Source organism: Acinonyx jubatus, chromosome B3 (assembly GCF_027475565.1).
Source record: "Acinonyx jubatus isolate Ajub_Pintada_27869175 chromosome B3, VMU_Ajub_asm_v1.0, whole genome shotgun sequence".
Taxonomy (NCBI): Eukaryota; Metazoa; Chordata; class Mammalia; order Carnivora; family Felidae; genus Acinonyx; species Acinonyx jubatus.
In genome coordinates, this window is record NC_069386.1 from 12,966,249 (window position 1) to 12,992,450 (window position 26,202).

At 40.5% G+C, this 26,202-nt stretch overlaps 1 protein-coding gene and 1 pseudogene across 10 annotated transcripts in view; both read left to right on the forward strand.

Moving 5' to 3' along the window:
- MCTP2 (multiple C2 and transmembrane domain containing 2) overlaps positions 1–26,202 on the forward strand; it is a 243,461-nt gene that overhangs the window by 187,438 nt on the left and 29,821 nt on the right. For 8 of the 10 annotated variants that reach the window (XM_027067969.2, XM_053223601.1, XM_053223600.1 and 5 more), the window contains 2 exons: positions 14,393–14,515; positions 18,066–18,107. In XM_027067969.2, coding sequence (XP_026923770.2) covers positions 14,393–14,515; positions 18,066–18,107 — 165 coding nt within the window. Of the gene's footprint in view, positions 1–14,392; positions 14,516–18,065; positions 18,108–19,035; positions 22,619–26,202 lie in introns of those variants that run through there. The other 2 variants (XM_053223603.1, XM_053223605.1) reach the window with 2 other exon arrangements.
- LOC128315873 (60S ribosomal protein L7-like) lies at positions 1,639–9,903 on the forward strand (annotated as a pseudogene).

The window sequence follows — 26,202 nt, forward strand, 5'->3', positions numbered from 1 at the left end:
ACTCTGTCTCTAGAGAGCAGGCAGACACAAAAGGCTTTGAGCGGGAGTGCACCATGATGAGAACTAAGCTTTGGGTTATTACTTTGGCCTTGATGTGAAAAGTTAGGAAATTGAGAAAAGTATTATGATAATACATGAATTTGAAGTTTATTAGAGTAATCTGGGCCAGAGATTGTCAACTTGCAAACAATAGGGGTCATATTTGGTTCAGTGTGTGTGTGTGTGTGTGTGTGTGTGTGTGTGTGTGTGTGTGTGTTAGTTATCTGGTTTCTGTCTTTTCTCCTTTTCTTCTTTATTTTTAAATAAATTTTGTAAATGTTTATTTTTGAGAGAGAGAGAGAGAGACAGAGCATGAGCAGGGGAGGAACAGAGAGAGAGGGAGACACAGAATCTGAAGCAGGCTCTGAGCTGTCCGCACAGAGCCTGATGTGGGGGTTTAAACCACGAACCGTGAGATCATGACGTGAGCCTTAACTGGACGCTTAACCAACTGAGGCACCCAGGCACCCCTCTTTTCTTCTTTATTCCCCACCCTGGACTTCCTTACTTTCCAGATCAGTTCTTTGTCCGTATCATTTGTAAACCAATATATGGCTGCTTGGGAGCCCTCAATTGCATGGCCTTTGAAAGCATTCCTAGGTCAGTGCAAAATCATACCCATTGCGTCTAGTGGTATGTTACCTGCCATAAAAAAAATTAATGTAAGATATAGTGTATATATAAGGGAGTTTATAAAACTATGCGTATGTGTGTACAAGTTAAGGAATAACCATTAAGAAATACTTGTGTGCCTATCACCCAACTTGAAAATTAAAAATCTCCATTATTTTCTAAGCCCTTTTCCTTTTGCCTCTTTGTGATCGAATGCTTCTTCATTCCTCTTCCCCAGAAGTAATGGTGACACTGAATATTCTGTCATTCTCTCACTGTCCAACTGTAGTTTCGCCAACTTTGTGTCTGTCTCTGAACAGTGTAATTCAATTTTGTCTGTTTTTTGGAGAGTGGATAAAAGCAATCACAATACTTTAATGCCTTACTCTGCGGGTTGCAGATTCACTCAAAATAGTATTTTTGACGTTCATCCGTGTGGCTTATCTTCATTCTGTACATTTAACTTTACAAGTAAATTATTTGATTTATCCATTCTACTTTAGATAGACATTGGATTGATTCCACATTTGTTGTTTTTTTTTTTTTTTTTTTAATTTTTGTTTTTGGCTGTTATGAAGAGTGTTCTTGATAATAGTGATACGTGTTTCGTCTGGGGGGCACGTGCAGTTTAGCGTCATGACTCCTAATGTGTGGTGCCGGGACATCAGCGTCAGCATCACCTAGGAACTTGGTAGAAATGTAATTTCCCCGTCCCCACCCATTGCCTTCAGGGATGAGACCCAGCAATCTTGTTTAAAGCAGCCAGCCCCCTGGTATTTCTGATGCACACCAAAGTTTGAAACCCATTCCTCCCAAATTTATACCTAGGACTAGAGTTACTTGGTTATCTGATCATTCTGTTTAGTTAATGCCAACCATTTCCCAAGTGACTGAGCCATCAGGCATCAAATGAAAGTTAATCATTGCTCTGCATCTTGGAAAACTCTTGGGATTAGCTGGCTTTTTCAATTTTGTCCATCTGACGTGTGAAGCGGTACCTTGGAGTGGTTTGAATTTGCACTTGCCTCATTACAGATGAGATTCAATGCGTGGGGGCCTTTATGTGCCTCTTTGTTCTTCGTTATGTAACCCCTACCTTTTTACTGAAAAAAAATTCTTACGTTTCATGTCAGATGTATCAATAATTTTTCCTGTGGTCTGTGCATTTTGTGTCATTGTTGAGGAACCATTCCCGGGCTCACAGTCATAAAGATACCCTTTACATTTTCTGTGGCTTTGCTTTTTATACTAAAAATTTAAAGCTCCTTTCGATTTGATTTCATCATTGTGCTCTGGCTCTCCAGGTAATCAGTCTCGTACCAGTTCTTGAATCTTCTACTCTTTCCCAGGGGCCTGCAGTTTTCACAAGGTCATGGATCAAGTTGTGCTGTCCCATTGGTCTCTTGTCTACACCTTTCTCAATGTGATACCAATATTTGGCTTTAGCGTGGTTCCAATTTGTTTGACCTTTTCAGGAATGACTTGGCTGTTCTTGGCTCTTTGCTTTTCCATGTCAGAGTTGGAATTGGTGTGTTGTATTCCACAAAACCAGGGCAAGACACAACCAATATTGAAAATGAGGCAGACTCAGAATTAGTGAGTGAACTGTCAAAATCGAGACATTGAAACATCACGGCAAAACGAAGCCAAATGAATTGGAAATATAAATAAGAGCCAAATCGATGCAGTAGAGTACGTGTGTAAAATAGAACGGAAAATAAAGTGGAAAGTGGGTCTCTTCGAAAAACTAGTAAGATTGACTATTCTCTTCTGAGAGTTTTCAGTGGACAGGGTAAAGGCACGAGTATCAGGTATTAAAAGGGGGAAATTACCCAGATAAGGCGGAGATTGAACATAAAAGGATATTATGAAAGCCTATGCTTAAAATGTTAAAAAATGTATGAAATAGGTAAAACTTGTAGAAAGGTGTCTCAAAGTGACTGAAACAGTATGGGAAATTTAATGGCCCTAAACCCATTATATAATTGAATCAGTAATTTAGTATCTGTCCAGAAAATAAAACATAAGGCCCAGATAACGTTAGAGGTAAATTTTACCAAATATTCAAGGAACATATAAAACAAATCTTATATAAAGTCTCTCCAGTTATCTTCTGGCTATTACCGTCTTCTTTTTTTTTTTTTTTTTTTAAGTCAGTTGTCAGTTTAATTTTTATTCATGGAGAGGAAATACTTTTCTTCTTCTTTTTTCCTTTTTCCCTCCCCAGTGTCTGCATTCCGACCTTTATTTTGGTCATTAGTTACGGGCCTGCACGTGGTTTTCTTTCTTTTCATCGTATTTGAGTTTCTTTAAATCTGTAACTTCACATCTTTGGTAAATTTGGGGAAATTCTCATCCAGTATCATTTATAGCTTTTGCTCTATTCTCTCTTTCCTCTGTCTTCCCGGATTCCAAATTTTTATGTGTAAATTAAACTTTTCTCAGTTTGCCATATAGCTTTTTTTTCTGTTTTATTTTCTTAGTGTATTTATCTCTGTGTAAAGTATAGATATTTTTACACAAATACACCAAATCATGAATCTTCTCTTTTCTGTTATGCTAGTAAATTATTTCATGAGCTCTTCATTTTACTCACCCCTTTAAAAAAATTTTTCTAGCTTTCCATTAGATCTTATTCTAGATATACCAGTTCTCTGCTGATATTCTCCATGCTTTTATCCATTTTCATATATATACATATATATATGTATATATATATATAAATCATAACTGCTTTAAAATTCATATCTGGTGACTCTAACATCGAAATCATCTGCTTGTTCTGGTAGTCTTTTTTTCTCTTGATTGTTGGCCATTCTTTTTTATCCTAACTAGGACGAGTTATTTTTATTAAATGCTGGATAAGATTTATTAGAGTGTCATAGGGGATATGGACTGTGTTATCTTCCAGCAGAGAGGATATAGAGGAGGTGGGAAGAGTTGAACAAGTCCCTGTGATACAGTCAAGGCTGAAACGATCCAAGGAAGGATTTCAAACGTTTTGAGGATTTGGCTGTTTCTAGTTTACCCGTGTACTTAGTGCATAGCCCTTCAGGTGTCTTAATAAAAGCATGAGCCTTTTCTCTTGTCTCTCAAGTCTTCGCTGTCCTAGTTTCTATGCACTCCAATTTTTAGCACCCTAGATTATTACATTAGAAACGAGCTCTATGCTGCTAATCTGTGCCCCATCACCATTTCGTCGCACATAGTGAATTGGTCCTAAATTGTGAATTGGCAAAAGAAAACAAAACAAAAAAATCCCTGAAGGAGGTAAAGGGGGGCAACCTAAGCTTCGCCTCATTGCATCTGTCTTCCATTCTTTTTTCCATAAGTTTTAACATTTATTTTGAGAGGGAGGGAAGGGCAGAAAGAGAGGGTGAGAGGATTCCAAGCAGGCTCCTTGCTGTCAGCACAAAGCCCGACACGGGGCTCGATCCCATGAACCGTGAGATCACGACCTGAGCCTGAATGAAGAGTCGGATGCTCCACCGCCCGAGCCACGCGGGCGTTTTGTTTGCTTTTGTGTGGGTTTTGTTTTCTGTGGGAAGATGGAGGTGCAAAGCTTCCGCTTCATACCGCAAAGTTCAAGTTTATGTTTCTACTTCACACACCGGCTTAACACAAGAGTGTCTTAGAATTCCTTGAATCAAACCGTACCTTTCCCAATTTACGGGTTCTACTGACCCCTATTTTAGTTCTAGATTGCCTCATTACGCACAAATTAGCGTGTTTTTTTGTAAGTCCACGTCTGTGGAGGTTCGTGTACACATCTGTCATTGCTCTGAGCACATACATGCTTGCATTCAGCCTTTAGACCAGGGGCAATTTTCCATCTCTTTGAAATCTTCTTATGCATACTTTCATGAAGGTCTTTTGATGATAAGAACGGATGGCTTTTGTGTTTCCGAAGTGTCTTTGTTTTACTCTTAAGGCAATTTGTTAGATTCAGTATTCTAAATGGAAAGATGGAGATTGTATATATTCCATTTTCTTGCTTTTCTTGTTGCACTGAGAGGTGAAGTTACTCAAATTGCTTTTCTCTTTACAACTGAGTCATCTTTTCTCTTTAGCTGCTTTTAAGTGTTTCTTTTTTGTTCCCAGGTGTGTTTTTTTTTTCCTTCAGTTCTATGGCATTTTGTACGTATGTATTTATTTACTCGGGGGTAAATAAATTTATTCACTCGGGGGTGGGGGGGGGGAGAGTGAGCAAGAGAGAGGAAGAGAACGAGGGAGAGAGAAAATCTTAAGCCAGACTTGGAGCCTAACACAGAGCTCCTATCTCCTGACGGTGAGATCATGGCCTGAGCCAAAATCAAGAGGCGGATGCTTAACCAACTGAGCCACCCAGATACCCCTCTAGTATGGAGTTTTTAGGCCTAAATTCCTTATTTATCCTGGTAAGGATTTTTTTTTTTTTACTTCCTGTATGGGTCTCTTTCAACAATTTTAGAAAACTCTCATTTTATCTTCCTATATGACCTCTTCCTCTTTCTTTCATTAATCCCCTGCCCCCACCCTGACCGTCTTCTCTTCTCTATCATCCGTGTCTCTTCACTTCTCTTGGATATCCGTATCTTTGTCTCTCTTGTCTACATCCTGAAGTAATTTCCTTGAAGCCATTTCTCTGTTCACTGATTTTCTCTGCAGCTGCTTCTCGTCTGTGAATCACTATACCCCTCGCGTTGAAGTTGCATCCTTACTGTTTTCTGTTGCTCTTCACCGATAATCCAGCTCAGGCTCCATGGTCCACCTTTGAAATAATGTCCTTTCCTTCTCTACCTTCATTGTACTCAGTGCAACACCTTAGGTGAGCACGGCTATAGAGAGGCGCGTTTAGGGCCTCTTGACGCACATATTGCGTTTCTGTAATCCACCCTTCTTTCCCCTCTTCTAGATGCTAGCACTGTCCTCAAGCTCTAATACGTACTCTGCATCCTCTCTCAGGTCATGACTGTGGTTGGCACAGGTGCCCTTCTGCTCATAGCCCCCCAGCGGCTCAGCTTCTCCCTTCGAATAGACATCAGAGACCTTACAGCTGTGGTCCCAGCCCCTCAGGACTGACTCCCGTGCCTCTCCCGGTTCTTCACTTCTTTTCTAGAGGTCTTACTCATGCTGCTTCAGCCACAGAGGTACTGCTTATTCCTTGCACGTACCCGTTCTGCTCCCACTTTTGAACCTTTGGATCCACTCTTCCTTCTGACCAGAAACCCTGCCTACCCGGATTTCCATACTTCCTCCAAGGGCTCTGCTCATATGTTGCCCTCTTGGCAAGGCCTTCCCTGGCCACCCCCACTTATAACTGCACCCCCAGCCCTGTTGCCTGGTATTCCCTTCTTTTCATTACTGTTCGTTGTGTTGTGGTTTTTTTTTCCCCACATAGCAGTTTTTATCGATATTTAATATATGCTTGGCTTATTTATTTTATCTGTCTCATCCTTCATCCCCAAATACAATGTGAGTTCTGTCGAGGCTGTTTTGTTATTGCTGGTGTTATTGTTGGGAGCGGTGGTTGGTTTGCTGGCTTCCTTCACTCTTGCTTCAAAGTCAGCATGGTTCAGCTCTTTTCCGGCTGGAACCGTAGAGGGTGCGGAAGAAAAGTAAAAGAAGGCTCCCGCTGTGCCAGAAACCCATAAGGAAAAGCAAAAGTATTTTGCAGAGTTGAAGGTCAAGCATCTGGGGGAGAAGTCTTCCCAAAAGGTGCTTCGAAAGGCAAGGAAGAAGCTTACTCACGAAAAAGCTAAGCATCACTTAGCTAAGTAGTATAGGCAGAGGTACAGCACTGAGATGTGCATAGCTAGTATGGCAAGGAGACCTGGAAACTTCCGCGTACCTGTAGAACCCAAATTGGCATTTGTCATCAGGATCAGAGGTGTCGATGGCGTGATCCCAAAGGTTCAAGGACCGTGGGACCATGTATACCATGGGGGTACCCAAACCTGCAGTCGGTGGACGAATTGATCTACAGGCATGGTTATGGCAAAACCCACGAGAAGCAAATTGCCCGGACAGGTAACACATTGATTGCTTGATCTGTTGGTAAATATGGCAGCATCTACGCAGAGGATCTGATTCACAAGCTCTGTACTGTTGGAGAAATGTTTCAAAGGAGCAAACAACTTCTGATGGCCCTTGAAATTATCTTCTCCATGAGGGAGCATGAAGAAAAAAAGCTCACCCATTTTGTCGAAGGTATAGATGGTGGCAACAGGGAAGACGAGATCGACAGGCTTATTAGAAGGATCAACCAAGGTATCTCCCCCGATTAGTTGTGTGATCTGGTCAGTTAATACACGCCTACTTTCACATTGAAAAAAAATTAAAATAAATCAACAGAGTTCACAGTAAGTGTTCAACAGATGTTTCATGAAGGGACAATGAGCAATGAGTTTATACATGAAGTAAAGCAGTGACAGGAAATGGGGTTAAGGTATGGTGCTCTGGGATGCATTGAGGAGGAAACACTTCAGAGGTGAAGAAATGCTCAAGGAGTAGCTCTCGAAATGAGAGCTTTTGAGCTTTTTCTCAAAAGCAAAATCCCGAACACCATTTCACGTGTTGGGATCTGCAAATAGTGTACTGTGATTGGGAATCTAGAAGTTGTGGTGGATATTGGCTTAGGGTTGACAGTCCAGTAGGAGCCAGTTAAAGGAAGTTCTTAAATATTAAATTACGATGCCTAAGTGTCATCACGTAGGCCAGGAAGCTGTAACCAATTTTCATCAGGTTCATGGGCACGAGAAGACCTGGAGGTGTTTTTCGGTGTATACTATTGTTTTGCTTTATGATAGTGGGACGTGTGACACTTTTTTTCTCTTTTAACCACAATAAAGGCATTTGCACTTTCTCGAGAAGGAGTTGCTTACTGATTTGTTAGAGCAGTGAATGTATACTTGGTCAAATTGAAAACAGATTCTTGTATTATTTCCCTTTTGTTTAACCTTGGAGTTCTTTGGAAGAGAAGTAGCATAGCTTTGTTTCATGTTTACCCAGTACCTTTATTCTAAAATAACGTGAATGAGAATCTCTTCCCCCGAGTATGCCCTGTGCTTACAGGATGGTTATTCATGAAGACTGTATGATTATTTCAGGAGACACTGGTTTTCCATGTCTAGATTTAATGTGTATTGTAACCTATGAACCGATTCTCACAATATTGGGGAAGACATGCATGTGCATTTTTAACAATTTTTTCTAATTGTTTTTGGTCATAAGGCAAGGACCACTCTGGTGGTTTTCACTGGAAGCTAATCCCCTCTTCGGTATTTTGCAGATAAAACACCTTCCAACTCCCTTGAGTACTCAGTCAAAGTTATTGAACTTTGAAACAGTAGTACCTTAGCCAAAAGGAATCAACTTGCCCTTCCTTCATGCATCTTGGGATATTGCTTCTCAACATGACTTTAACTCAGGGGTCTAGTACATTCGTAGTTTGGGATAAAGATATTTGATGGCCATTGGATTGATTGATTGCTTAATTATTTCCAGGTCACTTCCTAATGAAACCTGAGAAAAACGGAGCCCAATGGGGTCTGTAAAACTTTTTGTGATACGAGATAACATCCTTCTCATGTCATACCTAATCAAATTATACCTGGAAGATTTGTTCAAGTGTCTATGGCAGGATCTGTGATGAAGTTCTTCAGTCACAGCTACCTTGGAACCACAGGCATCACATATTTCTATCTTTAGCATTATCCTTAGCAAAACACGAAGTCTCTTTATGCATCACTTTTTTCTCGTCCGAGATTTGGCACGTATATATTTTTGTATCTGTTTTTGTAAAAATGATTACAAACAGATTTGGGGGCAAAAAGTGAAATCATGTTTGTAGCTAAAGGTTTAAGGTACTTTCTTAGAGTTGCTTTTTGGGGGAAGGTAAGACTGGGTCACCTTAGCATCCGCATTGTGGAATGCAGGGAGGAAACCCACTCTTATGTGGATCCTGAGAAACTTAACAGAAGACCATGGGGGAGGGGAAGGGGGAAAAAAAAGTTAGAGAGGGAGGGAGGCAAACCATAAGAGACTCTTAAAAACTGAGAATAAACTGAGGGTTGATGGGAGGTGGGAGAGAGGGGAAAGTGGGTGATGGGCATTGAGGAAGGGCACCTGTTGGGATGAGCACTGGGTGTTGTATGGAAACCAATTTGACAATAAATTTCATATTAAAAAAATTTAAAAAAACCTTAAATACTGTATTTTTTTAGATGGACCGTTTTCACTTTTATTATTTTGTATGTTTTCTGCTCATATTTACTAGTTGTAATTCAGTGTATGAGTTTATTTTCCTTCACTTCATTGAGCATATTTTTAATAGGTGGTTTAAAGTTCTTGTCTTACAATTTTAACATATAATTCACCTTGAACTTGGCATCTGGTGATCACCTCTTCCTTGAAAATGATTTACATTTTCCTGACTCTATGTGTGTTGAGTCATTTTTAATTATATCTTAGATGTTAGGAATGCTATGCAGTAAAGACCTTAGATTTTCTTAAATTCTTTCAAATAAGGTTGATTTTTTTTTTTTTTTGCTGAGTTTATTTATTTATTTTGAGAGAGAGAATCCCAAGCAAGCTCTGTACCATTAGTGGGGCTTGAATTCATGAACTGTGAAACCATGACCTGAGCTGAAATCAAGAGTCAGACGCTTAACTGACTGAGCCACCCAGATGCCCCCATATAAGGTTGATTTTATTTTTTCAAGAAGACTTTTAACTTCATGAAGCTCTAACTGCCGATTCTGTCACACCGCCTGTGGGTGGTGGCTCTGATCCCAGTTAAGCCTGCTTTGAGTTTGCCCCACATCGAAGGCAGAGACCTGTAGTGGAGTTCACATACAGAATTTCGGGTTTTCATTTGCTTGTGCTCTCCTTCAGTCCACTTCTGTGCTCTCTGGTGGCCCTGATTGTCCCCAACTTCTTTCCATGTTTCCTCCCCTCAGAAAGAGGGCAAATTTTTCTTTTGAGTTTTAATCAGCTGGTATTATCACTGCGAGCACAGCTGTTCTTGAGGTAAAGGTGCAGAAACATTACAGACCTGATTTCTTCTGCTAAGCTTTGAATTCCCCTGCAAATAACCTTGGGGCAAAGACTCCTATCTAACTACCAACTATCAGAGTCTACTAATTATCCTTGGTCTTTTTTGCAAACTTGTTTTCAGGGTATTATTATTATTATTATTATTTTGCTGAAAAGTGTGTATTTAGGAAATTAACTCTTCATCACAGATATAAGGAATATGCCTTGATTTTTAAAATGTTTCTGTTCTCTCTGTAAAGTAAGCTCTACGCTCAACGTGGGGTTTGAACTCACAACTCTGAGATCCAGAGTTGCGTGTCCTACTGACTAAGCAACCAGGGGCCCCTTGAAAAGGTTTCTAAAGGCACTAGTGTCTCACTCTGAAAGAGTTTTGAGCCCTCTGAATATTTAAATGTGGCTCCCTTTTTGTTGTAAAGCACTTTCCGGTATTACTTACCTATACTTGATAGAGGCAAATCTTACAGCAAATGAGGTGTTTACCTAGCACAACAGCCCTCTAATAGTAGTTGATGTGCAAGTCATTTTGTTAAAGACATTTTATAAATAGCTTTATGATGAAGAAAAGAAACTAAAAATATGCTATTTCCTAATTTTTCCCAATAGTTTCATATCAGCCTCTTTCCACTTGAAGTTATATTTTGCAATATAAGGAAAACAATAAAATTCTACTTATCCAGTAGACATTAAGAACTAGTAACCATTTAGCATACAGTTAAAACTCCTAATCCTGAAAGAACTTTAAGAACAAGGAAAGGGAAATAGGTAACAATTCGGAAAATCTGTGGCTTTCCCTAGTAATCATTCTACTATTTTTCTCTGCTTTTCTCTATGTTGTTCATATTAAAGCAAAACAAGACATGAAAGTAAAAGAAAGAAACCTTTAAAAAGAAACTGATAGGAATATGTAAATTATAAAACCGTAAATAAAGCTGCTAAAGCACACCAGATTAATAGACTAGAGAAAATCAACAAGATAAAAATACACATTGATTCAAAAATTGTTTTTAAAATTCTACACTTACTTATTTTTTAAAGTAGATTTTTTTTTTAACGTTTATTTATTTTTGAGACAGAGAGAGACAGAGCATGAACAGGGGAGGGGCAGAGAGAGAGGGAGACACAGAATCTGAAACAGGCTCCAGGCTCTGAGCTGTCAGCACAGAGCCCGACGCGGGGCTCGAACTCACGGACCGTGAGATCATGACCTGAGCTGAAGTCGGACGCTTAACCGACCAAGCCACCCAGGCGCCCCTACACTTACTTATTTTTAAGAAGTATAGAGATTCAGCACTAAAAGAACATCTAAGTAACACATAGATTGGAAGGCAAAAAAAAAATTGCCATGATTTTCAGTGTATATGATTTTCCACATCAGGTCTCCAGAAGGATAGATTTGAGATCTCCTGGGATGTCTGGATGGTGGGCTCAGTCAGTTAAGCCTCTGACTCTTGGTTTCAGCTCAGGTCATGATCTCACAGCTTTGTGGACTCGAGCCCCGTAACTGGCTCTGTGCTGGTAGTACAGAGCCTTCTTGGGATTCTCTTTTTCCCTCTCTTTCTTCCCCTCCCCCACTTGCACTGACTCTGCCTCTCTCAAAATAAATAAACAAACTTTAAGAAGAAAAGAAATCTCCTACAACTAATAAGAGGGGTCAGGAATAATGTGAACAACATATAAAAATCAGTACTTCTGTGCCCCAAAGTAACTGAAGTATATAAATTTAAAATGCCCCCATTCATAATAGTATCAAAAGTCTTAAGTTACTTAGCAAAATAATAAAAAAAAACATATGCAAAGTCAGTATGATGAAAGTAATAAAATATTTTGAGATATTATATAAAAGTCATGAATATATGGAGATATAATCCATATATTATGGATTATATCCTTATGATTCAGAAAGCCAATATCAAGATATCACTTCTCTCCAAACAAACATACATTCAAGGCTATCCCAATGAAACTGTCACCAAGAATTTTATGGACTATTACAAGTTGACTCTAAAATACATGTGGAAGGGTAAAGTACGAAGAACTACCCAAGATAAATTTGAAAGTGAGCTAATAGAGACTTGTTCACTCATATGTCATCTGGTTACTAAACTACAGTTAAAGATGTGGTCTTGTAAAATAGAAATATGTATCAATGGAAAGGATTATCGTGTACATAAGTAAACACTCTCCTATGGGAACTTGGTATGGAGCAGAAATGGCAATGAAAACAGTGAAAAGATAGGGATCGGTACCACAATCTGATTGTAAAAGTTGACTATAAGGGAAAAGTTCAAACTGGAAGCTTGTTTCCAATTATAAACCAAAAGACACTTGAGACAAAATAAGAAACACACACATACAGTTGTCTTTTGGGAGAAAACATGATGAGATAACTTTATCATGTCAGAGTAGAACATGATTCCTTAAGTAGAACATTGAACATGAAAGGCACAAAATCTGAGATTGCAGATGAATATGTTTGACTACATTAAAAAATAAAACTGCTGTTTCTGCTTAAATTTTCAATGATAAGAGAGTATAATGGATAAATTACAAACCATTCATTTGAACAGGGTACCATATATCAGTTAAAATGAATATTAGTGGATTTATACCTACACCATCAACAATCTATGAAACATGCTATTGAATAAAACATTTTAGAATGATCCGAACATTTTGATGCTGTTTATATTATTTCTAATATAAACCTTCAATGTCCTTAGGCAAAGATTCACATCCATTTTTGGTTGGCTTCTGGGAATGGGAGGAGTAGGTTGAGGGAGCAGGTGAAGATCGACAATGGGAAACAATTATCTGACATGTTTTACTTTTAAAAAAAGGAAGAATAATACATAAATTGGAAAGAAAAGTGACAGTACGTTGACAAGACTTCATGGGTGTGGGTGCATGGGGATTAGTTACGTTACTCTATGTAAGTTTTTTTCATTCTTAGAATATTTAGTAATATGACATGAAAAAATTATCCTAGGCATAAAGAATGGAGTATACCAAAATAATGGCATCAAAATAATCCTGTTGCCAGAACCTGAAAATAATATAAAAAGGTTAAGTAGATAACACATGTAACACATGGGCATCTATGCAAAAACGTCTTCAAGTCTTAGCAAATACCATACAAATGTATATTAAAGGACAATTACAGTTCAGTTAAAAAGAGGTTTCTTCCAGAAATACAAGTTTACTTCAATATTAGGAAATTATAAATATAACACACCGTGTTGAGGTTGTAAAATGAAAAGGAAAAAAAACCTTCCTTGTTTTAAAAGATAGTAAACCCTCCTCCTTTCCTGATTTCAAAAATAACAAGAAATAAACCCTTGTTGAAATTGATGTAAGTATTCTTATTTCAAAAATATTTTCCTTTTTCAAATGTTTTCATGGAGGATTCCTGAAATATTTTTAAAATATTAAGAATAATAGGATGAATGCCTGTATGTCAACTTTCTAGTTTAAAAATGATTTATTATATGTGTATTCTTAATGTGAAATGATTTATATAGCTCAGACTAAAGGTCAGCATCATGCTTGATGATAGAAAAATAGAAGCATTTTCATTAATTTCAGGAGTGAGACCATGATGTCCCTTTCAACAGTTTTATTTAAAATTGTTTAGTTAGTGATAATAAAAGTAAGTACACATATAAGAAGGTTATAGATATTAGACAAGAGGAAACAGAAGCAGGTCATTTGTAGATTGTGTGACTATATTCTTATAACTCCCACCCCCCAAAAAAAATGAAATGAAAAGCTATTTGAAATAGTATGAAAATTTAGTCATGTTACTAATTTAAAAATTGGTATGTACAAATTATTAGCTTTTAAAGCAAATAATTCTCTTCTTGAAACATATAATTGAATACATGATTAAATTCAGAATAGCAACCAAAATATAAGAAGGAAATCTATATTATCTGCAAAAATAAAACTCTAGCATGGTAGAAAATGTTTTCAGTAATTAGTGAAACAATACTGCTTTGGGAGTGGAAGATTTAATATTTAAAATGCAATAATTTGCCTCTTCTAAGTTGATATGTTACAAGAGTGACTTTTTCTATGAAATGGTCACAAACTCAGAGGCCGATAGAAACTGGTAAGGTATAGCACAGTTCTAGCCCATCATTTCCTTGTGACCAGCCAGCCTCCAGATTAGAAAATTTCAAGATTTTTAAAGAGACTTCGGCTATCTGAGGTTTTCATCTGGCATATTTGGATTTTTAAACATTGGCAGCCAATTTCAAAAGTCATCACACTCTATAGTTCAAGTAAACCTTACTGTTGGCAAAATTTGTTCTGTGGCCGGACTCTGTGAGACCTTGGGTTTTTCCATACTGCTTTACTAAATTCTGGTAAATCTAGGAGCAAAACACTGACTGTGGTTGACAGGGTCACGGGATTTCCAGGTATGGGGCTACTACTGTATTGTCCATTTCGGAGTGCGACTGGCCAACTTATCTCTATACCTTCTTCATTTTACTTTCGGTTCTAAAACTGTGTTAATTGCGTACGTGCATGTGTGTGTGCACGTGTGTGCGCACGCGCACGCGTGTGTCCCTGTCCGTAACTGTTCTTCAAAGCTACCATGGACAGAGTGTGCTGGATTTAATTTCCTTAAGTCAATGAGAAGGATTTTAAAATGACTCCCATCCTGATTTTTCAAGCAGTGATTTTTGTCTTGTCCTCCAATCAGGTATTTTTGGTCGCCGTCTGGAATTTTGAACTGTACATGATCCCCCTGGCCTTATTACTCCTCTTCATCTACAATTTCATCATTCTCACAAAAGGGAAGACGGGCAGCATCCAGGACAGCCAGGTGAGCAGAGATTCCAGTAACTGTGACATTTGTCTAGAGAAAGACGTGTGAACGACAGCAAACCACCACCACCAAATCATGGCCCAAGTGCTCTTGGTTTGAGAGACGAGGAGAAACTTGGCACACACGTTCATGTTCTAGTGGAGGACTTTTATTGGGTGTAACCTGGAGCGTTTCTTCTAGGCTATGTTCCTGAGTCTTGACCTACCTTCTTAGCATGAGGAGGGCCCCCGGGTGCTTGGTCATCATTACCATGCCGGCCGCGGATTTCAACGTGTGCCCATCTGGTTCATTGCAAGGTTACTGTGAATTACCTTCCCATCCACTGAAAAGACGCCTTTGATGTCTCCTTGAGCTCCTTCAAGACACAGAAGGCATCTGGGAGGCTAACTCAGGCCTTTCCACCCTAACACCCTTTGCAGTTTTTGTCTCTGGCTGAAGCCTTCAGAGCTTTGCCAACTGCCGGGGAAATCAGAGGGCAAGTGGCCGTGGGCACCTCTATTTTGCGGTGTCCAGGTCTTATAAATCTCAAGCTTCCCATGGTGTTGAAGGAAGCACCCGCAAGGCTTCTTCTCAAAGACCTACCCCAGCGTCTGCTTGTCATACTTATTCTCTGACTCGCCTTCCCTTATTCCACATATCCCAGCCCAAAGAATCTTTTCCTGCTCTGGGTTGGCAGGAACTTGTATTTATAGACTTGCTTTCTGGTATTATCTTGGCATCCCAGATTCAAGAACCAAATTTTTAAAACAAATCTAAGAGGGACGCCTGGGTAGCTCATTCAGCTAAGCGTCCGACTTCAGCTCAGGTCATGATCTCACGGTCCATGAGTTCGAGCCCCGCGTCAGGCTCTCTGCTGACAGCTCAGAACCATGACCTCACTTCACATTCTGTGTTCCCCTCTCTCTCTGCCCCATCCCCTGCTTTCACTCTGCCTCCCTCTTTCTCTCTCTCAAAAATAAACATTAAAAAAATAAACAGAAATCTAAGATTCTGAGACATGTTAATAAAATATCTTCACATTGGGTTTTTCCAGACTCAAAAGCTGACCAACTTCACCCACTTTTCCTCACAATGCTATTATTTTTTTTAAATCTCTGAAATAATGGATATTAAAAGGATGTTTTGCTGTCATTTGGGATAGAAGGGAAGTAGAGAACAGAGTGTTTAGGCAGGGAGCAGAAACATCAAGCAAATTCAGAATTCTATTCTGTTTGATATTTGATTGTTTAATGCAATAGCCACAGGCATATATCAATAATGAGGGGCCTAAAGATGCTAGAAAAAACTAATAAGTAAATAGCTTTAAAGTACAGGATTGCTTAAGGACTAAGCTTCACAGAGGTGCAGATGAAGGGAATTTTCAGAGAAACATCTTTAGTAAAAAGTGCTGTCAACTAACATTTTTACAATTTCTTCTTTATTTAATTAAATTAAATTAAATAATTAATTTTTTAAGGTTTATTCATTTTTTTATACTTCCAGAAGTGTTCTTTTTTTTAAATTTACATCCAAGTTAGTTAGCATATAACACTTTTACAATTTCTGATCATGTTTACTTTTCAGCTACATCTATGGTATGTGTGTTTATAGCGTGTGTGTGTGTGTGTGTGTGTGTGTGTGCATGCAGAAATGTGTATGTATTCGTAGGCAGGTGTCTATGCACGTACATATGGGTACATAAGTATACATAAGTGCATGTGCATATAAATGTGTGTGTATATAAAATCTTTTTAATTTACAGAACATTTTCAAATTTGTTACCTATTTTTTTAAGTTTATTTTGAGAGAGAGAGTACGTGTGTGTGTGCGTGTGTGTGTGTGTGTGTGTGAGCGGGGAAGGGGAAGGGGAAGGCAAGAGAAGGGAAGAGAGAATCCCAAGCATGTTCCGTGCTGTCAGCACAGAGCCCGACATGGGGCGCGCGCGACCTCACGAACCGTGGGATCATAACCTGAGCTGAAATCAAGAGCTGGACGCTTAACCGACCGCACCACCCAGGCACTCCAAATTTGTTGCCTATTTAAATCTTGATAACATAACCACGGAGGAGGCAAGGATTACTATTTTTACTTTATACTTGATGGAACTAAACCCCAGAGTGGCAAAGTGATTTGCTCAAGGTCACACGGCAGAAAGTGCTGGAACAGTGTCTTAAGCTGAAGACTTTGTCCCAGGCTGAAGACTTCTAACTCCTAATCACAATGTTTTTCCTCCCACAATGTGTTTTTATTGCATGTGTTTTTACCCATTTGCTTTCACGAAATGTGTACCACCGACGGTGAACAGGTGAGTTCTCCAGCCATCAGCGGACTGTTACACATTGCGAGCTGCCGCTCAGGGGAATTCTGGGGGTAATACAGTACCAGTCCTGGAGAAATTGCCTGGTAACTGCTCAGCGGTTTTATGGCGGCTAGCAGAGGACTCTGGATACTTCAGAGTTACTCTTTTTTTTTTTAAGAACGTGAGAGTGACAATTCTGTTTCCTACTGGAACAGTGGCGTCTAAACAGCACGCCTGACCTTTGCAAGGTGGTTGAGCAGAAAGGTAAGCGTTCAAGCTCAAAAGCCACCCTGGTTTTCTACTCCCCAGCGTTTTGTCTGAGCTGCCGAACCCGCTGGACTGGGTACCAACATGTGTTGGCTTTTAAATATTGCAGTGTTGGGTTTACAACTTATCTACTAAATAGCCAAGATTTTTTTTTTTAGGTTTATTTATTTTGAGAGAGAGAGAACGAGCACGCGAGAGAGAGGGAGGAGAGGGAATCCCAGGGAAGCTCCACACCATCAGTGCAGAGGCCCACGTGAGGCTCAAACTCCAGAACCGTGAGATCATGACCTGAGCCGAAATCAAGAGTTGGACTCTTGACCAACTTAAGCCACCCAGGCGCCCCAAGCCGAGATGGCTAGACCAATCTGAACAAGCCTGTTCGCGGCACCTGGTGCTTCGGCCCCCAAACAAAAGCCAGGTGCCTGTTAGTCCCAGTCAGAGCCTAAGTGTCCTCCCCTCACCTGCCCTCAACCCCCTTCCCCAGATCACAAGGAAAACAATAATAATGCACAGAAACCTGTAACTTATTCTTGAGATTGATTATATTCAGACTAATGCATTTCCTACTGTCTAATGTTTCAGTAATGGCCCCAAAGGAAAAGAGCAGTCATTATAACAATGAGCCTAGCACAAACCGAGTACGGTGTTCTCAGCCTTAACGTAGCAGTTGGCTCATTTGTCAGAATAAGAACCAACTGTTTACAGAAAGTACAGCTTGGCAATGCAGTTTGAAAGCTGGGTGCCATCAAAGGGCACTCGCCTAATAGCTTTATTTATAGTTAAGTTTTACGTAGATTATGCATCCTGTTTTATAGTCTTGCCACAGTGTCCCTGAACTTTCAAACCACTTTTTTTTCCAAGAGGTTATAACGTATTCAAAAAAAAAAAAACCACTAGCGCGTCAATTATGTAGAAAACCTTACAAAGTGTGTACGGGTTTAATTTGCATTTGATCGTTTCAGCGGATGTCATATTAACAAATTGTGGTTTTTTTCCTTTCAGGAGAGCACAGACGTAGACGAAGAGGAGTATGACGATGACAAGGTACGTGTGCTCAGGAAAGCTCGCGAAAGGAAACGTTCGTCGTCCGCAGATGGCATTTTACCTGGTTGAGTGAAACCCTGTTTGAAAAATTTATTTATTTGTTTGTTTGTTTGTTTGTTGGCATTATGGAGTGTCCGGGATAGGAATGTTTTTGTAATTTATAAAGGATATCGGTTTTTAAAGATCTTAGTAAGGGAGGATATAAAAAGGGTAAAATATAAGGGAAAACGGAGCTATTATACAAAGCGTACCTATAGGAGGCTTGTCATTTGATGCGAGCGAAGGTGAGCCTTCCCCTGGTGTATAAAAGGTACATAAAAGGTAGTCTAGAAAGTCCAAAGTAAATCAAGTGAAACTGCTGTTCCTTTAGCCTCCTGTCTGTGTTCCGTGGGGTGGTCACCCACTTTGGAGCCTGTCACTTTCCCAGCTGTTGCTGGCAGTGTTTTCAGCTATATGTCTGTGTACATCTGTCCTTTTCCTTCTCCTGGGGGAATCTCTCACATCGGCTGCTTTTGTTGTCATTACGCTTTCAGACAAACCTTCTGGAATATAATGAAAAAAAAAAAAAGTGAAATGCCAAATGAGATGCGACCGGCTTAATCGCTTCCAGCCCCCTAGAACCTGTGGGTGTAGGGGGTCTGTGAGGGGAGCGCCTGGGAGGCTTGCGGGAGGGGGGAAGGGGGCAAACGGGGGAATCTTAAGAGTTAAGTATCCAGTATAAAATGCCCAGAAGATAGCAGCAAATTAAACCCTGGCTCCGTGACACAAACAGCCTTAAAATTAATTGGGCAAGCCAGATGGTTTTGCCCATTTGAAACAACTTGGGTGGATTACAAAGCAAATCTTGTTTGTTGTGCTAAAATGATCGCTAATAGCAAAATGATAAAATACAGTAGAATGTGTTTTAAACGGAAGTGACTCTTTCCAGAACAGGGTCACGCAGACGCAACTTTCTTCTCGACGGATTGATGTGAGTCGCTTCCGACTGATGTGACTCCTTGAGCGCGAAAAAGTTGTAGCCAGGCTAACATGCGTGCTGGTGGGATGTTTCGTCAAAATAAACACAAGCACTAATGAAATTGTTTTAAACCTTTACTAAGCAGAATTCTAAAATTTGATTTACCAAGGCTGGGAAGTGGGGAAGATGTCCTTCTGTTTGGCTCTGTTGAAATGAGCCCTCCGTAGAAGAGGGAGTCATCTGCCCTTTAGAGATAATCGTGACCATGTGTCTGTGGCCCATCTGCGGAGGGCATCCAACAAGAAGACAATGAATGAGAAAGTGGAGTTCAGTAAACTGGCAGGCAACATATCCAGGCCGTGGGGTCTAGACCAGTGGTTGTCACAATGCGCCCGTCTACTCAGGTGCCCCAAGGATTGTCTGCGGGGGTCTGGGAGTCTGGAGGTAGAAACAGTTGGGCTGTCCTTCAGGCCTTTCTGGGCAAGGACAACTGAGTTGGAACCATTGCATCTACATGGAAGAGCCTTGGAGCTCTTGCATTTACCCAGGCATGGCCCTCCCCACGGCAGATGGGCCAAACCCGATCCGCACAGAGGGTGTTGGCATCACGACGTTCCCCATTTCCTTCGGGGCGAGTCTGTTCTGGAGATACGTTGATTGTCGTATTTTCACAGGACCTTTAAGAGCCATAGCACGGCCATGCGTGTTTGCTTCCTCAATTTTGTATGTCTATGATATCATCCAGAGGAATAAATCTAAAATGAAGTTTTGACTTCTCTCTGTCCCTCCGTCTGCTTAACACAACCCTTCACCTGTTAGGGAGACTGGCGAGCTTTGCGGTCCTTATCAGTATCTTTCCACTCGCACTTTGCTACGAGAGCTGTAAAGTACGGAGGGATTTTCAGCTTCAAGACTTCTGGAGCCCGCATCATCCACATATATTACAGTCCATCATTTCTTCGCATACAGCAAGCTTCCACAACTGAGGTGTGCTCCTCAGAGACCTGCCCACACAGGCACCGGGCTGTTGCCCTCCACAGTGTGCTGTTTCCAGGGGCTTGTTCACAGAGCCCTTCTGGCTTCTGTTGCATGTTAGACGTGACAGACCAGGCTTCTGGGAACTGTAACACACCCAGTGAGCGATGAGCTGTTTACAAATTATAAACACACAGCCGTTTCCTTCCAAACCAGAAGAACAGAGGAAACTCCTTTCTATCCAAACTATCCATCTTGAAAGTGACACTCCTTAATTGCCAGCGCCCCTTCCCACCAAATACCATCACAGGCGACTGTGGAAGATGAAAGCACGTCAGGGCCCCTCGGCAGAGTTTCCTCAGGAGATGGGCACATTCCCGTCTTCTGCCTGTCTCTGATGCACCGACCAGGACGTGGTCTGGGGTCTGTCATACGTTTATTGTCTGGAGGGGGGATTGTTGTAAAATGACATCACTATAGCCTCTTGTTCCTTCTAGTTGTCAGACGTCCGTGGGGGTGACCCGTATTAGAAGCCAAATGAGACTGCACGATTTTGTCTCCCTTTGTGTGGGGGGGAGGAGAGGGGGGGCTTTCAGAAATAACCTAGAACCTTCAGGTGACTAGTTTTTTGGCTGTTAGGAAACTAAAGGTACAGACTAAACTTTGAAGAGAGGAAATCTTTCTCTCTTATTCCTGATGGCCCACGCGAGAAATTGCTTGTTACAAGTATAGTTTGCTGGGGACCCCTGAACAAACAGAGAATGGCTAAGTTCAGCCAACAGCAATCAGCTGACATTTCCGATTTCTATTAGATTCCATATGTGGAATTCTTCTATGTGGACCTTATTTGTATGGATGGATTACAATGAAAATTGCATTAATTTTCTGCACAGTAAAGGTCAGTAATTGAAGCATGAACCAAGAAACTATTGTGTAAAATGCTGCATCCCATACTTAGGAAAGGTCACGCAAAGCAATAATATCTTGTTTTCATTGCGGAAGGTATAAATACTTGCATTAGAGTTTCTTTCTTTTTCCAGCCCAACAAATGCTTACATAGAATATTCAGCAGTTACTATTAACATCGGCAAGAAGAAATCGTAAGGGCATGTAACAATAAGAAAACCCAAAAACAAAAAAAACAAAACAAAAAAAACAACCAAAACCCTGTCTGTTGCTATCATAAAGAATCTGTGCTGTGATGTCTGCACTGTGAGTTGGTGTGCTTTTAACTCGGCCGTCAGAAATAGGACTTGAATGATTTGTTCTAGAATTATCGATGAGTGAAAAATTGTCTTACAGTGTTTGGCGGGGTGGGGGGGGACGGGACATCGCTGTTGCCTGTTGTAACGGGTGAAAAAAAGATATGGATGTTTTTAAGAAAATAAACATCTGGGGGCACCTGGGTGGCTCAGTCGGTTAAGTGTCTAACTTCAGCTCAGGTCATGATCTCACAGCTCATGAGTTCAAGCCCCACATCGGGCTCTGTGCTGACAAGCTCAGAGCCTGGAGCCTGCTTCCGATTCTGTGTCTCCCTGTCTCCCTCCTGCTCACCCTCTGTCTCTGTCTCTCTCAAAAATAAACATTAAAAAACTTTTTTCAAAAAAGTATAACTATAGGGGTGCCTGGGTGGTCAGTCGGTTGAGTGTCCAACTCTTGATTTCGGCTCGGGTCATGATCCCAGGGTCATGGAATTGAGCCCTGCATTGGGCTCCACATGACCATGGAACCAGCTTGGGAGTCTCTCTCCCTCTGCCCCTCTCCCCTGCTTGCTCTCTCTCTCTCTCTCTCTCTCCCTCTCTCTTAAAATAAAAATAAAATTAAAAAAACTAAAAAGTAAACATCTAATACATTTTTATGGATCCGTTGTGGACCATTTTACCATGTAAGGATGCAAATGAATATGATATCTCTACCCTCTCTTCACAAACTAGGATGTCGTCATTAAAATTTAAGTCCATTTTAAACCATCAGTTTCGGTGTTTAACATGGTTTCCATTCTTCAAACTGATTAGTCCACTCATCCCAGGCAGAGCCTTCTTTTTATTATTGTTATTATTTTTTAATGTGTATTTATTTTTGAGACAGAGAGAGACAGAGTGTGAGCAGGGGAGGGGCAGAGAGGGAAGGAGACACAGAATCAGAAGCAGGCTCCAGGCTCCCCGCTGTCAGCACAGAGCCCAATGCGGGGCTCGAACTCGGAAGCTGTGAGATCATGACCTGAGCCCAAGTCGGACACTTAACCAACTGAGCCACCCAGGCACCCCCCAGGCAGAACCTTCTTAAGTAGAGAAGCATGTGGCATACATATTTCACAGGAGTTCTTGCTGGCATTGAACCTGCACAGTCCTTCGGATGAGTGGGCTAGGCCCACTATGCCCCATTCATTATGTTTTCTTATTCTAGACAGAAAAAAAAAGATCTATCTCATCCCAACTATAGTACTTCCTAAAGGGGAGACCGTCATGCTTGGAGGAAGTTTATTTTACAATCTCACAGCGAGAGTAGTTTCACTTGGGATTCCTTTGCGCCTTCTTATGAATGCTCCAAACACATTAAATTAGTTTGATTAGTGATTTTTTTTATCCTAGTGACAGAACAGTGGTACTTTGAAATGATAAAGTATGGCATTTTTAAGAAAACCCAAAGTCAGACAGTATCTTTGAAAGGTTAGCAGCAGTTTAATACACACACATACCCACACTTTCAGGGCATATGCGATTTATACGCGGGGCAAATTGCAGAGGACCTGTTTAAGGATGATTTTCAGGGAAATAAAGTCAATGGTTGCTCTAATTTAACTCCTTTTAATTTGATTTAATGTGATTTTTAGTGATGAAGTGATTTAATTGCTACCATTTCTACCAGACCATCTTACTTTCAAGACTTTAATATTAAAATGGATTCCAGCCAAATCTTAATTATCAGTTTACACATGTTTTGAATGAGAAGGGATTGGCTTCCCTATTTCCAGCAGTCTTTTCTCCGACACGCTGACTTGCTCAGATTTTTCTTTTAAAAATCAAACCCCCCATTCTTCATTACTTTTTGAGGTCATCCAGAAATGTCATTAATCGGATCTTTTTTTAAAAAAAAATTAATGTTTATTTTTGAGAGAGAGAGAGAGAGAGAGAGAGAGACAGAGTGTGAGCGGGGGAGGGGCAGAGAGAGAGGGAGACACAGAATCGGAAGCAGGCTCCACGCTCTGAGCTGTCAGCACAGAGGCCGAAGCGGGGCTTGAACCCACGAATCGTGAGATCATGACCTGAGCCGAAGTCGAACACTTAACCGACTGAGCCACCCAGGCGCCCCTAATCTGACCTTTTTAAATTTTTTTTTAATGTTTATTTATTTTTGAGAGACAGAGACAGAGCGTGAGCAGGCGAATGGCAGAGTGAGAGGGAGACACAGAATCGGAAGCAGGCTCCACGCTCTGAGCTGTCAGCACAGAGCCTGACGCAGGGCTCGAACTCACGAACCACGAGATCATGACCTGAGCTGAAGTCGGACGCTTAACTGACTGAGCCGCCCAGGCGCCCCTGATCTGACCTTTTGAAGCATTACTCATCACACTACTATCAGTCTCACTAATATTCCTAGTGCTTATGTATTTTCTATGTGATTTCTACTGTAAGGATTATACTTGCTCAGGATGTTATTCCCAATATTGTGAAATATGATAGACTGTAAATTAGATGGATTGTCTATCCTTCTATTACCTTATGTGCTCTAACAGAATGAAGTCAGAGACGCTGTCTTTATGGACTACTGTGTCTGGATATTTAATTTCTCATTGCCTAAAATTATTACATCATGCTAATTAGAGTACATTGGACATTGTATCTCAGTCATCCACCAGTCATTGTTTTTCTGAGGATAGTAGCTGTTCCTCGGCTTTCCTAATGAAACCCCATCTGTTTTTGTGGTTTGCCCTAAATCCGGACTATCCAGTGAGTTTACAAGATAATTGATAGCAAGACGAATATATCTCTCTTTTCCTCAAGGAAAAAGTAATAATTTCTAGGAAGTAATAAATGACACAAAAGTAATAATATTATTTCGAGTAAGTATTAGTTAAATAATTCTATTTATACAAATATGAATAGGGGCACCTGGATGGCTCAGGTTAAGCGTCCAACTCTTGATTTCAGCTCAGGTCATGCTCTCATGGTTCGTGGGTTCAAGCCCTGCATCGGGCTCTGTGCTGACAGCTTGGAGCCTGGAGCCTGCTTCGGATTCTGTCTCTCCCTCTCTCTCTGCCCCTCCCCTGTTCGCGCACACTCGTGTGCTCTCTCTCTCTCTCTCTCTCTCTCTCTCTCAGAATAAATAAGTCAACTTTAAAAGATAATACTGGTAGAGTGTTTACAATGTGCAGACTGTGTTTATATATTTGAGCCCATTCAGTACTCAGACCATTACATTTGGTATTAATTCCCCCATCTACAAATTAAGAGAAATTTTAACTAGATAGGATAGTAACACAAATCCAGTGCTTCTGACCTAAATCAGGTTTATTTTTGACCCTGCCACACGGTCCGGCAGGAAACCTGTCATTAATGTATCGGTTCATTTTTCTGCATTGTTTTACATTTATGGAGTGTTTTCTCCCATGTCGAGCCCCTATCGGTACAAAGATTGAAACTATAAACATGGTGCTCTAAGTAAATAATCAGTATAGTGCGATGGCTTCTTTCATTAACGTTGGCACGTTATGTTGGGCAGTGAAGCAAAATCGAAGGCACCCACACAGCAAAATCAACAACTGCCAAGCATTGTGTGTTTACCTACAGTAGTGACAGAAGGCTGCCTCAGTACTTCTAGAAAACCACTAGCCCTGTTTGCCTTGGGATGGTATTTGTGGCGTCCGTCCGTTGGCTCAGAGAAGCTTCATGAAATAAATCTTCCTGAGCTCTACATTCCAAATCGTCATTTTAGACTGCTGTCGACTGTTCCTTTGTGTCTTATCAACACCTTCCTCTTGATGATGCTCATCCTTCTACTTTTTCCAGCAGTGGGATTCTTTTCACACGCCAAAGAAACGTGTTGGTAAATCCCAGTCAGCGTGGAAGCACTTTGTGTAATGAACAGACATCTCCCCAGTGAAACAGCATACACCTTGGAGTTGACTGTGTGCGTGCGCGAGTTCACACACGTTTATGCGCGTGCACGCACACGCACTCAACATCTCCTGGGAAGAAATCCTAAAGACAGTTCCTAGTGCAGTAAGCCAGACTTCCCAAAGAATAATTTTTAATCTCCTGTATCAGAAATATTGCTTCTTATTCTTTGTTATGACAGATGCTGAGGGTTTTTTTTTTCTTTTTCATGCTAAATGCCACTCAGTCTGTTTCTGGTGTTTATAATTCTCCAAGCTTTCAAATTACAGGCTTTTAATATTCCATAGGATAAAACAGACCAAATATACTCCCATGGAAGTTCAAAGTTATATTTTTGTGTCTCTGCTCTAGATGGCTGCAATTATTGGAAAGATCTTGAGATGGAATTTTGCATTGATCGCTTTTGGGAATGCTTCCCATCCTGTGACACATACTACTCAGTTTTTAAACATGTCAGAAGGATTTTTTTTCTGACATGGTCAATTTTCAGGACTATCTCCCTGGTTTGGCTTAGGTAATTAATAGAGAAATGAGGATTTTTTTTCCCCCAACATCAGAACATGTGGGAGAGATTTAACATAACACACTGATTATATAATTAATTCTGAGTTGTAAATTCATTTTGATGGTGTGAATTCTCTCCCAGAGGCTCAAAGCTAGTTTATTGCACCTACAGGGCCATAGTCATTGGAGACGTGAATTTGCCTCCTGATTTATTTTTGGTTTTGCTTTGAAAGGAAGCACATGATTTGTCCTGAATTCAACTGATGACAGAACTTAGCCAAAGGACTTCAGTTTTGCTTTTTCACCGTGGAAAAATGGCAATCTTACATTCATCTCCATATGATAATACACATTTTTAGGGTACACGCTTGGCATTTTTCTTACCATGAGCGCCGCTCTTTCTTTATAGGGCATAAGAAAACAGAGGAACCTTATGAAATTTGAATTCTGTGTCTGGAAAGTTCCATGCTCTCATCTCTTCCATCATATTGTGACACGGGCTTTGTCATAGAGGAGACCCTAAATCATACGAGTTGACTTG